General features: G+C 51.0%; 1 protein-coding gene across 10 annotated transcripts in view; it reads right to left on the bottom strand.

Annotated features, from left to right (window-relative positions):
- The window catches only part of fmnl2a (formin-like 2a), a 50,940-nt gene that overhangs the window by 14,930 nt on the left and 19,204 nt on the right, over positions 1-16,806 (bottom strand). For 5 of the 10 annotated variants that reach the window (XM_030344229.1, XM_030344233.1, XM_030344228.1 and 2 more), the window contains exons 4-11: positions 13,695-13,771; positions 10,828-10,911; positions 9,564-9,713; positions 6,987-7,031; positions 5,337-5,445; positions 4,896-4,972; positions 3,727-3,820; positions 1,532-1,606 (exon numbers count right to left, since the gene is read on the bottom strand). In XM_030344229.1, coding sequence (XP_030200089.1) covers positions 1,532-1,606; positions 3,727-3,820; positions 4,896-4,972; positions 5,337-5,445; positions 6,987-7,031; positions 9,564-9,713; positions 10,828-10,911; positions 13,695-13,771 — 711 coding nt within the window. The remainder of the gene's footprint in view (positions 1-1,531; positions 1,607-3,726; positions 3,821-4,895; positions 4,973-5,336; positions 5,446-6,986; positions 7,032-9,563; positions 9,714-10,827; positions 10,912-13,694; positions 13,772-16,806) is intronic. The other 5 variants (XM_030344237.1, XM_030344232.1, XM_030344238.1 and 2 more) reach the window with 1 other exon arrangement.

Raw genomic sequence — 16,806 nt, 5'->3', positions numbered from 1 at the left:
GGGGGGGGGGAGGGGATTTCTTAGGCTGAACGAGGGAACACACCTGATGGATAACTTCACACGCAAATTGAGGTTGAAAAGATTCATAACAAAATAAACAGCAGGGATGAATACATTTGATTAAAACGAATTATTGCTCAACATGTGCATTTAACATATAATCTGTATGCATTATGCAGTACAGACAGATCCTGGTAGCAGCATGTATGCATACACATATACAAATGAGTACTTCAGCTCTCATATGTGCCATGGGCAGCCAATGGGAAGCTGATGGGCAGCCAATGGGCCTTAGCCACCTAGCGGCCATCTTGGTTCTAAAAGCAAGCTGGGGGAGGGGGGGGGAACTGAAAGCGTCCACACTCCGTGAGCCGTTAGGTGAACAGGGCCCATGGCTGACTCCACAAACAGATCAAAGGGATTCTCCTCTGTTGAACGTCAAATTCTCCTCCTCACTTAGCGCACATAATGAACTTCCTGTGTGAGGGGCTTAGGCCACACACTCCACGGCGTTCTCATGACGCTGAGAACGCCGTGGAGAATGTGTTTGCTTTCGCGCTGGTGTCAAATGACTGGCCGACCACCAAAGGCCCCTCAGAGTGGACTTGTGACTCGTGGCACACAAGGCCTATTCAAACACAGCATCTGTTGGCCTCTGGCCCACTAAATCAATGACACAGACACACACGCTCACACACACACACACACACACATGCACACGCACTCACACACACACACACAGAGCTGACACCCTTCAGTTGAGAGGCATATCGGGAGGGAGGGTTTTGGGGGTGGGGAGAGGGGGAATGGGGGGGGATTACGAATAACCGCCACTTTTCACAATCGCAGAGTCTGTCAGTCGTCTCCGCCGGGCTAATTAGCAACAATGAGCTCTGAGATTGATTCAGCACGGAGCCAAGGCGGAAGAGCCTGGATCAGTCTTGGGCTGATATAGGCTCCGTCACAGAGCTCCAGGCTGATATAGGCTCTGTAACAGAGCTCCAGGCAGATATAGGCTCTGTCACAGAGCTCCAGGCTGATATAGGCTCTGTCACAGAGCTCCAGGCTGAATAGGCTCCGTCACAGAGCTCCAGGCTGATATAGGCTCTGTCATGCAGACTCAGTTCCAGGCTGATATAGGCTCTGTCATGCAGCCTCCGTTCCAGGCTGATATAGGCTCTGTCATGCAGACTCAGTTCCAGGCTGATATAGGCTCCGTCACAGAGCTCCAGGCTGATATAGGCTCTGTCATGCAGCCTCAGTTCCAGGCTGATATAGGCTCTGTCATGCAGCCTCAGTTCCAGGCTGATATAGGCTCTGTCATGCAGCCTCAGTTCCAGGCTGATATAGGCTCTGTCATGCAGCCTCAGTTCCAGGCTGATATAGGCTCTGTCATGCAGCCTCAGTTCCAGGCTGATATAGGCTCTGTCATGCAGCCTCCGTTCCAGGCTGATATAGGCTTCACCGGGGGAAGGCTGCTGTCCTGATAGAGGGTTAGGGTTAGGGAAGAGAGGCGCACTGTTCACCCTACCATGAAGTCAATGTTGTTGTCTTCGTTCCTGAAGTGCTCCATTAGCTTCTCGAAGCGCTGCTCCTCCACACACACCTGAGGGGAAAGAACAAACAAAGGGTTCATAATGTTATACTTGTAGATGAAGAGATGCATGTCATGAAGGACCAGGTAGGGGTCAGGGGGCAGCCTACCACAGGTACACTGCGGACACGGGGATCGAACCCAGTAACTTTTGGGCTGGCCACTTCACTCTCTCTGTGCGATTTACCTGTAATTCATTAGCGGAGTGACCTGCCTCCCCAACATGCAGCACTAGTGCCCGTTTTATGGTCCACTCTTGCCTAAGTGCACTCAGTGCCTCCCCACTGTAATCACACCCGAGTGCCCCGGCCAGTTAGTCTCTAGTGTGGATGCACACACCCGTCTCTCGAGTGCACGTATATTGTTTAATGAAATAGAACACCGTTGACGACCTCACTTCCTGACATCCACCGTTCACCAACCGTACGCAGTTTTTTTTTTCCCGTAGGATAAGTCTGGGATTCTCGCCTCTGATTGGTTAGAAGGGCTCTCCTTTAGATCATGTTTTCATCAGTCCTTGGTGTTTGCGGGAGTTTAGGATTAGGGTTAGGGGTTAACCCTTACCCCAACCATCACCAATCGGAGGAGAGCCCTTCTAACCAATCAGAGGCGAGAACCCCAGACTTATCCTACGAAAAGAAATCCGCCAACCGTACAGGATACACAACCAATACCACATAATTGGTGCATTTTGGGTAGTACGCTTAGGGGCATCGGCCTCACTGTACTTTTTAATTTATACTTAAAGATTATACAGATAAAGGGGCATACACGCGCGTACCCTGGGGTCCGAACAGCGTAGATAACAAAGTACGCGGCGATGGGAAGATTGAGTAGTTCCACCGTAAACGTCCGTTCTCTCTCAACACCAAGGTCTCCTGACTCTCTCCTTCTTTCTCCCCCTCCCTCCCCCCCTCCCTCCACCCCCTCCTCCCGCCTCCCTCCCTCCCTCCCTCCCTCCCTCCCTCCCTCCCTCGACACCACTCGCTTTGAAAGAATCGTGACCCATTTTCTTCCTTCTGTCTGTAATTACCATAACTAGTAGGGAGAGGGAGGGAGAGAGAGAGAGGGAGAGAGAGAGAGAGAGAGAGAGAGAGAGAGAGAGAGAGAGAGAGAGAGAGAGACCTAAATAAATGAGAAGGGGATGAGGGAGAGGGGAGGGAGTGTGGCTGTGATGCAGAAAAAGTTAACAAAAGTGCAAAAAAGGCGAAGAGAGGAGAAAAAGGGGGGAGAGAGAGAGAAAGAGAGGGAGAACATGAGCGAGAGACCAGAGACTATGTGTGTCAGAGAGCGCTGGGAGGCAGTGGTGAGGAGCAAGGGGAGACGAAAGAAACCCGGGGACAGGAAAGGGGGAGAGAGACAAAGGATATGTATCCAGCGACCTGTGCTGCACACAGGTCAGGACACACACACACACACACACACACACACACACACACACACATACACACACACACATCTGGTTCACACACGCAAGTGTCAAAAGTCACAAAACATGCAGAGAGAGACGACCACAAAGACACAGGGGGAGAAGAGTGGGAAAACAAAATGGATCCAAAGGAAACAAAAGTTCTGCTCTAACGCCAACGCGACCCAGGAGGAGCAAACGAATCATTCAGCGGTCGGACATCATTTCATTAGTAGCCTATTGACCAGGATGGAGCTCTGTGCTACAAAAAAAGGGCTGTGTCAACGGAGTGGCTGTCAAAAGAGAAGGTCACCCAAGTTGTCCCTCACAGCACAAAGAAACACACACATTTTTTAGGCAGTTATTCCAACAGGTATTTGGTCAGAGCCGAGGGGGTCTCTTCAACACTGTGTTTGTGTGCGTGTGCGTGTGCGTGTGCGCGCGTGGAATGAGAGAGCGGCAGATCAGAGGGTTTGCCTGGCTGCATTCCTCGGTCATGAGTCACCTTTTGAAAATTAAGATGATTGAAATACCTCCCCCCCCTCCCCATGACCCTCTCTCACACACACTCTCTCTCTCTATGTCTCTCCCCCCCCCCCCCCCCCCTCCCACACACACACACCTACACACACACATACGCTCACACTCACACTCACACTCACACTCACATTCACATTCACACTCGCACTCACACGCTCCCTCCCCCGGCCTCTGTGGCCCGTACCTCTTGAAAGTTGTCGAAGGCGGAGAGGATGATTTCGTGGCCCCCCCGGACGAGACACACGGCCGCCAGCAGCTCCAGCACCAGAGCTTTGGTCCTGGGGGGGGGGGGGAGAGAGGATAACATGACCACAACAAAGTGAGAAGACAAGATGGAGGACACAGTGGCAGATGGAACCATTCACTCTCACTATAGGCATGGTATTGTAAGGTGTGAAAACACCAGCATAGAAACTAAACGCAGAAATACTTGGAATAAAGTATTCATCTGCCAGGCCCAAACGATGAGGCTGCCACGGCCAGAGATTTTTTAAATGGGAGGTTGATGCAAATCAGCTGTTATTAGTTTTGTAATCCAAGGGGTTAAACACGCCTGTAAACATTATTGTTGATTGTAATCCTCTGGAAAACAGAGTGGGCTAGTGTGAAAAATGTCAATGGCCGTTTGCGAATATATGCGTGTGATTGCGTGCGTTCAGTTATGCTTGTGTGTGCAGTAGTGCACGTGTAGCCCGTGTGTGTTGTGTATGTGTGCAGTAGTGCATGTGTGCAGTAGCGCATGTGTGTTTGTGTGTGTGCTGTCAGACATGAAAGGTGACATGTGCAGTGAGCCTTCAGAAGTGCTTGGGGGGAAAGAAAAAAACTGACCCAGAGGGGAAAACCCTACACACACACACACAAAAGAACGAACCCACTCACACAAACACACACACACACACAAAAAAAAACACAAACCCACACACACACTCACAAAAACACCCACTCACACAAACACACTCCCGCCAACTTAAAGCCAAAGGGCGCTTCAGAGGGAGGGCAAGCGAGTTGCGTTCCGTCTGCTGGCCAACGTCTCCGTGCGGCAGCTGGCGTCAGTGACGCGCCACGTGCCAGAGCTCTGACCTTCCCGGTCGCCCTGGGCCCCATTGCATTCTGGGCCAGAAACTGAAAAAAAACCTAAACCCTACTCTACCCGCTACTCTGGACCAGGGAGTCTGAGGGAGCAGGTGCACCCAGGCTTCACATCAAAAGGCTGCTGCTGCTGCTACTGTGTGCGTGTGTGTGTGTGTGACCAGTGAAAGGCTGGCTGACCCCCAGCAGCAGCTTTCCAACGGCCTACCCAGAGGGATAAGTTGGGGTGGGCAGGGGGGGATTGGGGGGGTAGAAGGGGCTTACCTGGGGTTCTTATTGTTGAGACTCAGAGCAATTTCATTCACAGCGTGTGCGTGCGACATGACCATGTTGAAGCCGTACTGGATGCATGGAAAACACATGGAGGGAGGGAGGGAGGAAGAGAAGAGGGAGGGAGGGAGGGAGGGAGGGAGGGAGGGAGGGAGAGAGGGAGGGAAAGAGAAAGAGAAAGAGAAAGAGAGAGAGAGAAAAAAAAAAGCAAACAGAATGGAAGAGAGACAGGGAGAGGGAGAAAGTGATAAATAACAAAATCTCAAAAATGAAAGACCTCAATTTACATCACACACACACACACACCAGGAGCCGGAACAATGAGGTGTCACAGTAAACGAGACGCGGAACTAATTGGATGCGGGCCCCAAGTAGCGTGCATGTATTAATGAGGGGCCCAGCAGGGCTTGGGAGGAGGGGGGGGGGGGGGCTCACCTGGTAGTTCATGATGGCTCGCAGGCACATGATGCACACGTGGACATCGTCCTTCCGGCACACCAGCCGCGAGTTCTTCAGGGTCCGGCGGCTGGGGAGCGTGTTCGAACTGCAACACGCCGGAGAAAACGTGTGAATAATAACAATAATATTAATTTATTTATTAATAACAATAAAAACAATGAGTAATGTGTGAATGAAAACGGGGACAACCTGGATATAGAACTCGCATAAAAAGGGTTTAAGAAGTCACGGATACAACAAATCAAAACATGAGCTCGTAGACGGAGTGGAGAGACACCACCAGGACGACAGATGTGGTCTGACCGCGGGCCACCCGTACGGCCGCCACAAAGGCGCCATTAAACCAGTAGGCTGCGTCGCGTTCACACACACAAAAGGCCATATAACCAGCGCGCCATCCCCCCCTCCCATGTCTATTGTTTTAAACCCGACGATACTTTGTGATGATAGAACTTAACGACCGGTACAATGGAGCAGCCTCATTAGCATGCAGGGCCCGTGATCTGGGGGCGGCTTTGTTCACTCAAGACCCAAAGGGAGGTAGGGGGGGGGGGGGGCTTTTCTTCTACTTCTTCTTCTTCTTCTACTTCCTGCGAGGCTTTCACAATAAAAGCATGAGAGCTGGGGCGGCGGCGGTGGTCTGGGGCCACGGAGCGGAGGAGCAGATCAGGGTGTTGAAGACGGAGCTATTCTGAGAGCCTGGTCACATGGTGCGCCCATCACCAGACGGGCTTCTGGGAAATAAAATAAACCGAACTGAAATAGAAAAACTGATTCATCATCCGTGTCGCCCCGTGCCTCTGACTTGGGTCACGGTGTGTGTGCGTGTCTCTCTCTCTGTCTCTGTCTCTGTCTCTTTGTGTGTGTGTGTGTGTGTGTGTGTGTGTGTGTGTGTGTGTGTTACTACCAACCTGTTCTGTAGCATAATATAAACGAACAGATTGGCCCGGTGTGAACCAGTCGTGGTGGTAATGAATGAGCATCCAGATGTTTTTACTGACCGAGTACAGAGTTTCGGGACTGTATATTAAATAATAATTGCTACAAACAGATTCTGTATCTTGTAATCTAATCTTGTGTTTGCCGTCATGCCTCCGGGTCAAACAACGCTCTGTGCTTTGTTCAGAGGATTCTGGTTCTCGCCTGATGCGGAAAAACACATGCACAAGTTCAAACGTGTCACTTCCTGTCGACCGCTGGGGACAGAAACAGAGCGCAGTCCCAGCAGGTGACCGAAGAAAGAGGCCGTTTTGTGGAGCTAAACCAATCACACATGGGATAGGTACACCAAACGATAGAGCACCACTATTATCCATCCCAGCAGCACGAGGTTCAGCTGTTGCCTGCATGTCGTGACCCTCTCACCCCCGGTTCCAACCCCGTTCTCGTAAAACAATGTTAAACACAGTACCTTTACAGTGAGACAGCGACACAACCTTAGAAAACACACACTGACCGGTTCCAACCCGTTCTTGTAAAACTATGGTAAGTACAGTACCTTTACAATGAGACATACACAACAGCATAAAACACACACTGACTCACACTAGAACTATAGACTACAGGTGCGGACAAACACAATCTAGGAATATCTAAGGGGACCGTACACTTGGCACTTAGGCATACCGTCGTTTTTCCGAGCACTTTGGGCACTTAGTGGTGCTCCCCGTCCTTCGAGGGAGGCGTCACAGAGGAAGAGAAAACATAAAAGCCAACTTCATTTGCATTTCAAATATTTAACTGACACTTTACTGGGGGGTTCGACAGCAAAACAATGGCTGGGTTGCGTTGGGAGTTAATATTCAACAGCGCGTCTTTATACTTCGTGTGACCGTCCGAGGAGATGATATTGTTCCAATTAGCGAGTCGGAATGGGGCGTCTGCTCACAACGGAAACAGGAAGCGGTTAAAGCAGACCTCGGCACGCCACAGTCGTGAAACAGCGGCGCGTTTTTGGCTGATGCGTCCAGAACTCGCGGAGGTATTTAAGCACCTGGATCAGCTATTTTTTACGGGCCGCCGTAAGCGAGAACTAGACTAGAAGCTGCACACGCTGGCGTTCAGAGAGCCACACAAGCAGAACGCCAGCGCACGGCGAAGGTTTGAGGTTCTGAGGGGGGAGAGGAGAAGCCTTTTAGTCTAAGGGTTGGGGGGGGGGGGGGGGGGGGGGAGAATGCCTAGTAGCACAGAAGGGAGGCTGGCAGAGCAGAACTCACTAGCCAACACAAAGAGCAGGTCCAATAAAACGGGCAGTGCTGGCACGGGGCCGCAAAGTAGCTAGCAGGCGGGGAGGGTTTGGTTGGGGGGGCGGGGTGAGTATGCGAGAGTGTTTGTGGCTGAGTGTGTCTGAACCGGAGGGTCGGATCTGTTTATGCCCCTTGGTAATGTGTTTGTGTTTTGGCTAAAGTGTCGACAGGCGTGTGCGAGAGTGTGCGCGTGTGTGTGTGTGTGTGTGTGTGTGTGTGTGTGTGTGTGCGTGCGTGCGTGCGTGCGTGTGTGTCTCTCTGGGTGTTGTTTATGCCTTCATCTGTTTTTGCATCAGCAGAGGTGTGGATAGACATGTGTGCAGAGAATGTGTTGGTGCATGCGTGCATAGATACAAGTCTGTCTGTGTGTGTTTGTGCGAGTGCGTGAGTGATCAGGACATGGAGTGAAAGCTGTTGACGGCCCACAGTGAGCCAGAAACCTGCCTGCTGTTGAAGAACGGTAGACAGAACATCGGAAGACTATGGAGACACACGGAACAGAACCATGAAGACAGAACAGAACAATAAAGACAATAGAACCATAAAGACAGAACAGAAGCATGGCGACAAAACAGAAACACACAGTCAGAAGCACCCATGTGAAGTTAGATGTGGAGCTAGAGTTCCTGAAGATGCACTTTAACTCCTGTATGTAGTCTGTCTGTGTGTGCACACATTCTGTCAGATATTCTGCACTGCACTTATTACTGCCACAAACCGGGTTAATCTTTAAAGGAAGTTAAAAATTTCTCAAGAAGAAACAACCTCTGTTTGGAACCTAAAGAGATGAAGAGGTAAACTAAGGGGAAAGTCTCGGGAAAAGTCTTGTGTTCAGGCTCAGTCGTGTTCACACCATTCATTTTCAACACCCAGCAGAAAAGACATTAAACAGTAGAAACATGAGGATAATAAGTCATGTTAAAAGGTGAGAACTTAACTCCACCATCTTCTGGGCCTCCTTTCTAAATCACATTCTTTGTCAGGGTTTCTTTGACTTTACCCCCAAAGCTTGACTGGTGGTCCCACCAACTTCCTGTGTGCGTGGCCTGTGTGCGTGTGTGCGTGCACGCATTGCACTTGAGAGAGACATTGTAATTTCTAAATGCATCAACAACTGAACGATTATCCATTACCGAATGGATAAAACATTCGATTATTGCGCTCAGAGTCAACTAATCCATCAAATCATGTATTTGGCTTACTTTCCAGAGCTAGAAATGTGCCCTGAGCCCTTTAAAGTTGACCATGCCTCATGACCACATTAAGGGGCTTTCAGAGATCACATGAAACGTGTGACTGCTCAAAATAGTCGCGCTGTAATTCCGTTCCCTACTGAACCAAATAGTGTAGAAATAATACAAAACAAGTCTATGGACTGTTGAGGGCTGTGGATCTCAGAGAGACTGAACAATGTTGACCGTGTGTGCGGTGATTAATGTACGTTTGGCGTTGTGTGTTGCCATGTCGAGATGCATCAATGTAAAAGAGGTATATCTTTGTTCATTTGGGTCTCCATATCTTTGTTTACAGTGTGTTAAGTTACGTAAGAGTACAGTGTGCCTCCATATTCAACAGTGTGTCTAGTAGATATATTGGTTACACTGTGTCTAGTTATGTTATTGTACATTATATACGCTTCACAGTCACTAGTGAAACGAACCGTGACTACTAGCCCCCAACTGTGACCAGTGAACCGAACCGCTTGCATCTTTTTTTCTTTTTTTTTTTACAACCGTTCCATCCCTACTAGTTACACTTTTTTGTACAATGTGTCTAGATAGTTATTTATATTAGATTACAGTGTGTTCGAGTTACATCGTTTACAGTGTGTCCAAGTCATTTCCGTACAGTGTGGTAGTTCATTTAGTTAACAGTGCGCCTGGTTATATTAGTTTGCAGGGCTTCTGGATATATCGATTTAGCCTGCATGGTTCTATTTGTGTCCAGTGTGGCTTACCGTAGCGTGGACTGCCTCCCGGCGCGGCTGATCCCAGAGCCGTTGGAGGGTAGGGTCCCCCCGCCGTGGAAGTCCTCTATGGACCGACTCCAAGGCTTGGACTTGTCCACAGAGTTCTCCAAGTTGTTCTCCGCGCAGTCGCCATCAAACCTGCAGAACCGCGATAAGCCCGTGATTGAGTACATTTTGTGTCGGTCGTGTCACTGTAGGCATACATCAGTTACTAAGAAGGCTGTAACACGCAGTGATACAGCCTACAACGTCCCCAAAGGTGCACCCATGATTGATTCACTCAACAGCAGTGATGGGTGCTTTGTTTTGGGGGGGATAAGGTACATCTTAAAATGCGAGGGAAACAAACAGCAGTTTTCTTCTAGAGACGGATCAGGCGGATGAGGTAGATGGGTCAACGGGGGTGGACCAGACGCTGGGAATGCTAACCATGCATTCATTAAAAAAAATAAAGAAGTTGCAGCAAACATTCATTGTGTAAGAATGTCGACTTAACAGATATTAAACCAGGTCTGAGTTTACAATAAATGGGTCGGTTCCAGCGGGGCTCTGTCTCTATTGGCCGAGTCTCTATATTAAGAATAAGTTGTTTCGATGGCATTTAAAAATTACGTCATAAAATGTGAGCACACCTTATTATAATCAGCCCCTCCACAAACAGGCCTTGTTTGGATCTGACGGAAGCCGCCAAGGGACTCGTACGGCTGCTGAAGCAACCCTATACCACTCTAGCCCTCGTTTGCAGGGGCCAGACCATAATAACATACTGTCCAGCAGAACAGGGCATGAATTAAACTTATTTTTTACTGGCGTGGCTGTTTGGCCTTGAATGGAGGAGGTTGTATTGTGATGATCGCACCCTGGCTGGTATGAATAGCGGTCTGTAGCGGGGTGGCACATGGGGCCTGATGCCGGGCCAGGGGCCCCCGGTGACTCAGGGCTCCCCGACATGCGGGCTGTCTCGCTGCTGTGTGTGTGTGTGTGTGTGTGTGTGTGTGTGTGTGTGTGTGTGTGTGTGTGTGTGTGTGTGTGTGTGTGTGTGTGTGTGTGTGTGTGTGTGTGTGTGTGTGTGTGTGTGTGTGTGTGTCAGCAGCAGCGCCAGCGCAGGAAAAAGGAAGCATTGTTGCACGTCGTGAGCGAGTGTCTGGATGTCCGAGGTGGTGTGGAGGCCGGAGTGGCCCTGGGGAGGGGTGGGGTGGCGCGGGTGGTGTGTGTAGGGTGGGGGGATGGGGGGGGGGGGACTGGGACTTACGTGACGGCGTACTGGGCGAAGGACAGATACTCCACCAGCACATCCAGGCCTTTGTTCTCCTCATTCAGGAACTCTCGGACCCACCTGTGGAGAGAACCCACAGAGCTGTTTGAACCGGTTGGAGCTGGCGGGTTCAGACTAGTTCTAATGTTTGAGACACATTTACATATTGATGACTTGTGTTGCAGTGTAGGAAGTGATTGTATTGTGAACAAGAATTTACTTTATTGTATATTTAAGATTTTCTGAACCTGAGGAAACAGCTCTCTTCGAAAACAACAGATGGTAACCAAAATAAATGAGGATTTCCTTTTTCTCAACAATTATTGCATTTAGAGACGTCAATTGTGTGACGCACACGCACGCACACAAACACACAAACACACAAACAAAGGATCAGTTATAAACGAAAGCGTTCAGTGGAGGCGTAATCGGTACATCTCAACACACGACAACATGATGGAAGGCTTGCTCTAGCATGACTGCATATGCTCTTCCTATTATTCCCCTGATGTCATTCCTGCTGCCGACAAGAGACCGGAGGTAACAACCAGTTGCTGAGCCTTCAAACACATCACACACACACACTGCAGGACGACTCGAAGAACAACACAAGCTGGCAAATGCACCCAGGAGTGCCAGGCAGAGGAATGCACGTCAGCAAGACAATGACATTTCACTTCTCAAATATACAAGAGGCACGACTAATGGTTTCGGCCATTCCGTGGTGTCCTTTCGGCGTGCATCTTATCGGTTTGATTCTGATTGCGTGAGTCTGTTTGTGTGTGTCCCCCGCTGACCCTACAGACAAGCTGCTCGGCCGATCCCCGCTTTCATAATTGGCCTGGACATATGACGGGGGGGGGGGCAGAGTCACTCAGATGGCAGCCCACCCCCTGCGGTGGTCAGCCTGTATTCATGAGCAGTGAGGGGGGGGGGGGGGGTAATTAGCAGAACGTCTTTAATCCATTACACTAGCCAATGGTGCCTTTAACAGGCTGATCGCTATGTCGTTAAGAGACGATAGCAGAGTGTTAAGACACAACGATGCACAGTTGGGGTTGGGGGGGGGGGGGGGGGGGGGTCTCAAAGTGGCACTGCATGCCATGGGTCATGAAGAGGACATATGCTGGGGGAGCTCTTTATGGGGGCAGGCCCTGCGGAGAGACTGCCTGGAGGCAGGGGTTAGGGCCCCCCCCCCCCCCCCGAGTGCCTACAAGCTGGGGTGTAGAGGGCCGGGGTGGGTCGTGTGTTACAGCGGTCAGGGTGGGGGTCAAAGGGCGTGGCCTTGAGGAGCTCAAAAGTAATCATTATACAAGGATGCACACTAACCAGCCACCCCCCCCCCCCCCCCTCTCCTCCCCCCACACACACGCCCCTTCTTCCATTGACCACATGCTGGGAGAGTGATGTCGATGGGCCCAGCAGTGAACTAGACTAGGGAGCCCTGGGGGGGGGGGGGGGGGGGGGGAGGTAAGAGACCAGCAGCAACAGTAACAGACAGAACAGGCCGTCTATTATGGCTGAGTTATGGGCTTTGCTCTTCTTCGCCTTCGAGGGAGAAAGAAAAGAGATGTGGTTATCCATTGTCTGACCACCACCCATGTCGCAAGCCCCCCCTCCCATCGGACTAATAATGATCATTATCTCATGGAGATGGGCTGCTTTAATGAGGTCATCTAATTTGTTATCGCTAAAATGGAGTCACTCGAAACACGGGGCCGGGCCCAGGTTTTTGTTTATAAACCGGCCTCATCCTGACTAACACACACCCTTTGAGTTTGACTTTGGCCAGATCCTGCAGACAATGTGTGCTTGGATCAGGCTTGTGTGTCGAGAACACAAAAAAAAACAGGGTGTGTGTGTGTGAGCATGGGAGAGACAAAGAGCCGGAGAGATGAAGAGATAGTTGGAAGGAGGAGGAGTGATCGGAGCGGAGATAGTGTCCGTGCCTCTCAGAGTCCGTTGGCGTGGCAGCCTGCGGCGGGGGGGCTGTTTTGGTGGATGTGTATCTCGTCCCTGATAGGGTTAGCAGTCTGTGTCCTCCCGCCGACAGACGATATCCAGACCCCCCCCCCCCCCCCCCCTTTCTCCACACCCTTTTACCACCAGTGATCCATCAAACCTCCAGCCCTATTCCTCACTTACAGACTACAGACCGGCTACATATCCCAGAATGCACCGGGCCTTATCACTAATGCTAATGCACACCCATGAATCACCATCTACTACCATCAGGGTCCTAATCACTTGAAATAAACCATGAGGGAGACCTCCAGTGAGGCTAACGATGGCGGACACCCATTGATGTATCGATCCGTGCCTGAAGACGACAGCGAGGCACTAAATCAATCCCCTTCAGCCGTGGGAGAAGGCCTATCGGAAGGACCGGGGGCAAAAGGCCCCTCCGGTGATGCTTTCCACAACAAGAATGTAAAACACCAAGAATGTAAAAAACAAGAGGAATGTGGAACAGCTGCATCCGCATGCAGATGTTGTGACGGTGAAGGAGTGAGACTGGGATATCAGAACGAGGGCAAGATGGCTCGGCTAGTTCCTCTTCCTGTCTCGGTGCGGCTCCAACACAATCAATACATTCATCTGTGCGAGCACCACATGTCTCCCGGTACAACATTCAGACGGGGGAGGAGGGGGAGTTGAGTCTGGGGGGGGGGGTCGAGGGGGGAGGGTTTAGTGTATACATCTGTGTCTCTCGGCGTCTGGAATGTCAGACTTTTTCCCCCCAAGAATCCTCTGCTGCTGTAAAACGTCACGATTGCATTTCACAACGCAACTTTGACTCACGCGTAAATGTGTGTCTAAATATACATCAACCACACACACAAACGCACACCACAATGACTCACCCTATGTGATTGGTCCGTAATGAAATTTCCAGTTCTCTGAGGACTTGGGTGGACTCCTGGACCCTTCGTCTGAATTTCTAGGGAGAAAACACAAGTAAATATTTCATCAGGAGAAGGAGGGTGCTGAGTCTCAGCCGTAGCGTAGCAAAGGCCAAAGCAATAAGAACAGGCCACTCGGTGCCTGTGGTGAGGTCAGAGAGAGACTAAGCATGACCCCTGACCCTTTCATAATGTTATTGGGACTCCCCCTAAACTAGCTCAAAAGCAGTCCAGGTGTTTCTATATCGTCCGTCTATTTTAAATGCTTGAAACATTTTATGGATAAATATAGGTTGACGTGAAAAGGGACACCTTGACTATGACCTTGTTTGACGTTTTATCGTCAGCACTTGCTCATACACGTCTGATATTAAAGCACAGTAATCGCATGCGCACAGTTAACATCCACACACACACACACACACACACACACACACACACACACACACACACACACACACACACACACACACACACACACACACACACACACACACACACACACACAATGCGTCAGGCACATGTGAGCAACAAGTGTCTGAGGTCGTTGCAACCGAAACAACAAAAAGTCAAAACACATTTTCAGACTTTTCTCAATGCTTTCATCATTGGGGGAAAAATAAATAAAAGGCAGACAAATAAGGCGAGCCAAAATGAAAAACACAAAGCTGCTGCAACTCGAGCAGCCATGAGAAAACGAGCCAATGACATGTGTGTGTTTAGGGCCGTGTTGAACACACAGCCCACTAGAGACCACAACCTCCCTGACGAAACAGGGCTGGAACCATTCTCACAGACTGGGAGGAGAGGAGAGGGGGAGGAAGAGAGGAGGGAGAGAGGAGAGGAGGAGGGGAGAGAGGAGAGGGGGGAGGAGGAGAGGAGGAGGAAGAGAGGAGAGGGGAGGAGGGAGAGAGGAGGAAGAGAGGAGAGGAGGAGGGGAGAGAGGAGGAGGGGAGAGAGGAGGGAGAGAGGAGAGGAGGAGGGGAGAGGGGAGAGGGGGGAGGAGGGATAGGGGAGGAAGAGAGGAGAGGAGGAGGGGAGAGAGGAGGAGGAAGAGAGGAGAGGAGGAGGGGAGAGAGGAGAGGGAGGAGAGGAGAGGGTGAGGAAGAGGAGGAGGGGAGAGAGGAGTAAGAGAGGAGAGGAGGAGGAGGAGAGAGGAGAGGGGGGAGGAGGGAGAGAGGAGGAGGAAGAGAGTAGAGGAGGAGGGGAGAGAGGAGAGGGGGGAGGAGGGAGAGAGGAGAGGAGGAGGAAGAGAGGAGAGGAGGAGGGAGAGAGGAGGAGGAGAGAGGAGAGGAGGAGGGAGAGGAGAGGGGGGAGGGGAGAGGGGGGAGGAGGAAGAGAGGAGAGGAGGAGGGGAGAGGGGGAGAGGAGGAAGAGAGGAGAGGAGGAGGGGAGAGAGAGGGAGAAGGAAGAGGAGGCGGAAGAGAATAGAGGAGAGGCAGAGAGGAGGAAGCATGGAGCTAAAGCTGGGGGCTGCGGACTCTTTCCATGATGTCTGCCGGGAGGGAGCGGGGTTAACCTCTTATTAACATCCACCCAGAGCAGATCACTTCCCAACCTCTCCCTACTGAATATATTTCTCCTTTTTCGTTCCCTCCTTCCCTTATGGGCTCGGTGTGTGTGTGCGTGTGCGTGTGTGTGTGTGTGTGTGTGTGTGTGTACACGTAGAGATGTTATTTTTTTGTTTTTATTAGGGGAGGAGCCCTTTTTGTGTCTGCGTGAAATTGAGAGTGAGAGAACTTGAGGGGTGCTGCGCAGCCTCCCAGAGTTGGCCTCTCTCCTCCCTCCCTCCCTCCCTCCCTCCCTCCCCTTTACTCAACACTCCACACTAAGTGCTACCAGCTGCAGGACGGAGGGACAGAGGGCAGGAAGGAGGGAGGAGGGAGGGAGGGAGAGAGGGAGGAAGAGAGACAGATAGAGAAGAGGAAGAAGAAGAAGAAGAAGAGGGAAAAAAAATAACTAGTAAATAAGTGGTGTATGAAAAGACGGTAAGTAAGAAAGGGACGAAACAAAAACTATTCAAAGTGAATAACAGAGAGACAGGGTTATGGGTGAGGAGGAGGAGGAGGAGGAGGAGAAGGAGGTGGGCAGAGAGACAGTCTGCAGAGGGGGGGGGGGGGGGGGGGGGTCATCCTGGAAACAAATCAATGGCTGATACATTCTTGGGGACTTGGCTGTATCGGGGCTCCTCCTCCCCAGGCTGCTGATTGGTTGGGAGGCGCCCAGAGGAATGCACCGCGGCCTATGGGGAGACGAGGCAGCGGCCTCCAGGACCCTCACGGAGGCACAAAGTGGCAATTGTTTGAGTCTGAAGAAAAGGGGGTTGGATCAGGAATGTGGGGGGAAAAACGGGGAGAGAGAGAAAAGCCAAACATAACTCTCGTCCCCCCCCCCCCCAACATCTACATGATGTTTATTGTTGGCTCTCCGTGCATCTCCATCTCTCTTTTCCCCATGTCCCGTCGTCTCTTCTTCGTATCTCGTCTCCCCCACCTCCCCCCCTCCCTCTCGCTGGCTCTCTCCCTCTTCCCCTCCGAATGTTGCGCTCCCGCCGCCCGCCTCGCGCTATCGAGCGCTCGCTGGAACACATGACTCCCGCCGGAGCGTGACACGGAGGCTTCAGAGGTTAACCCGTGTGACGGAGGGGCACACAGGGCCCTCTCAGGCCGTCGGGGAGATGTTGTCCTGAACCACAACTCCCACACGCCTCGGGGGGAAGAAATGACCGAGCACCGAAAGACAAATAAAGGCTAGCGTTTCTTTTTTCTTTTTTTAACCAGACTTTCTCTGTACAGAGAAGGGTCGTCTACTAGTAGATACAGGGCCGGCAGGGACCTAGACCTTGATCTTGATTATAATTGTCTTTCTTAGACACATGTGTGGAAAGGAACACCATTTGGGTGACGGGTCATAATTTCCCATGAAACTCATGGTTGCTTTTCCCCTTCGAAATCGTCACCAAACAATACATTCAAGTCAAAATATTCAACCAGATCAACCTGACTTCATACGGCCTCCAGAGACAACGACATGACAGTTTCGTCATCAGGATATTCGGTTGGAATATCCTGAA

Source organism: Gadus morhua, chromosome 20 (genome assembly GCF_902167405.1).
Source record: "Gadus morhua chromosome 20, gadMor3.0, whole genome shotgun sequence".
NCBI classification, from domain to species: Eukaryota; Metazoa; Chordata; class Actinopteri; order Gadiformes; family Gadidae; genus Gadus; species Gadus morhua.
The sequence above is the reverse complement of the archived record's forward strand: the minus strand, read 5'-3'. Positions and strand labels throughout refer to the sequence as shown.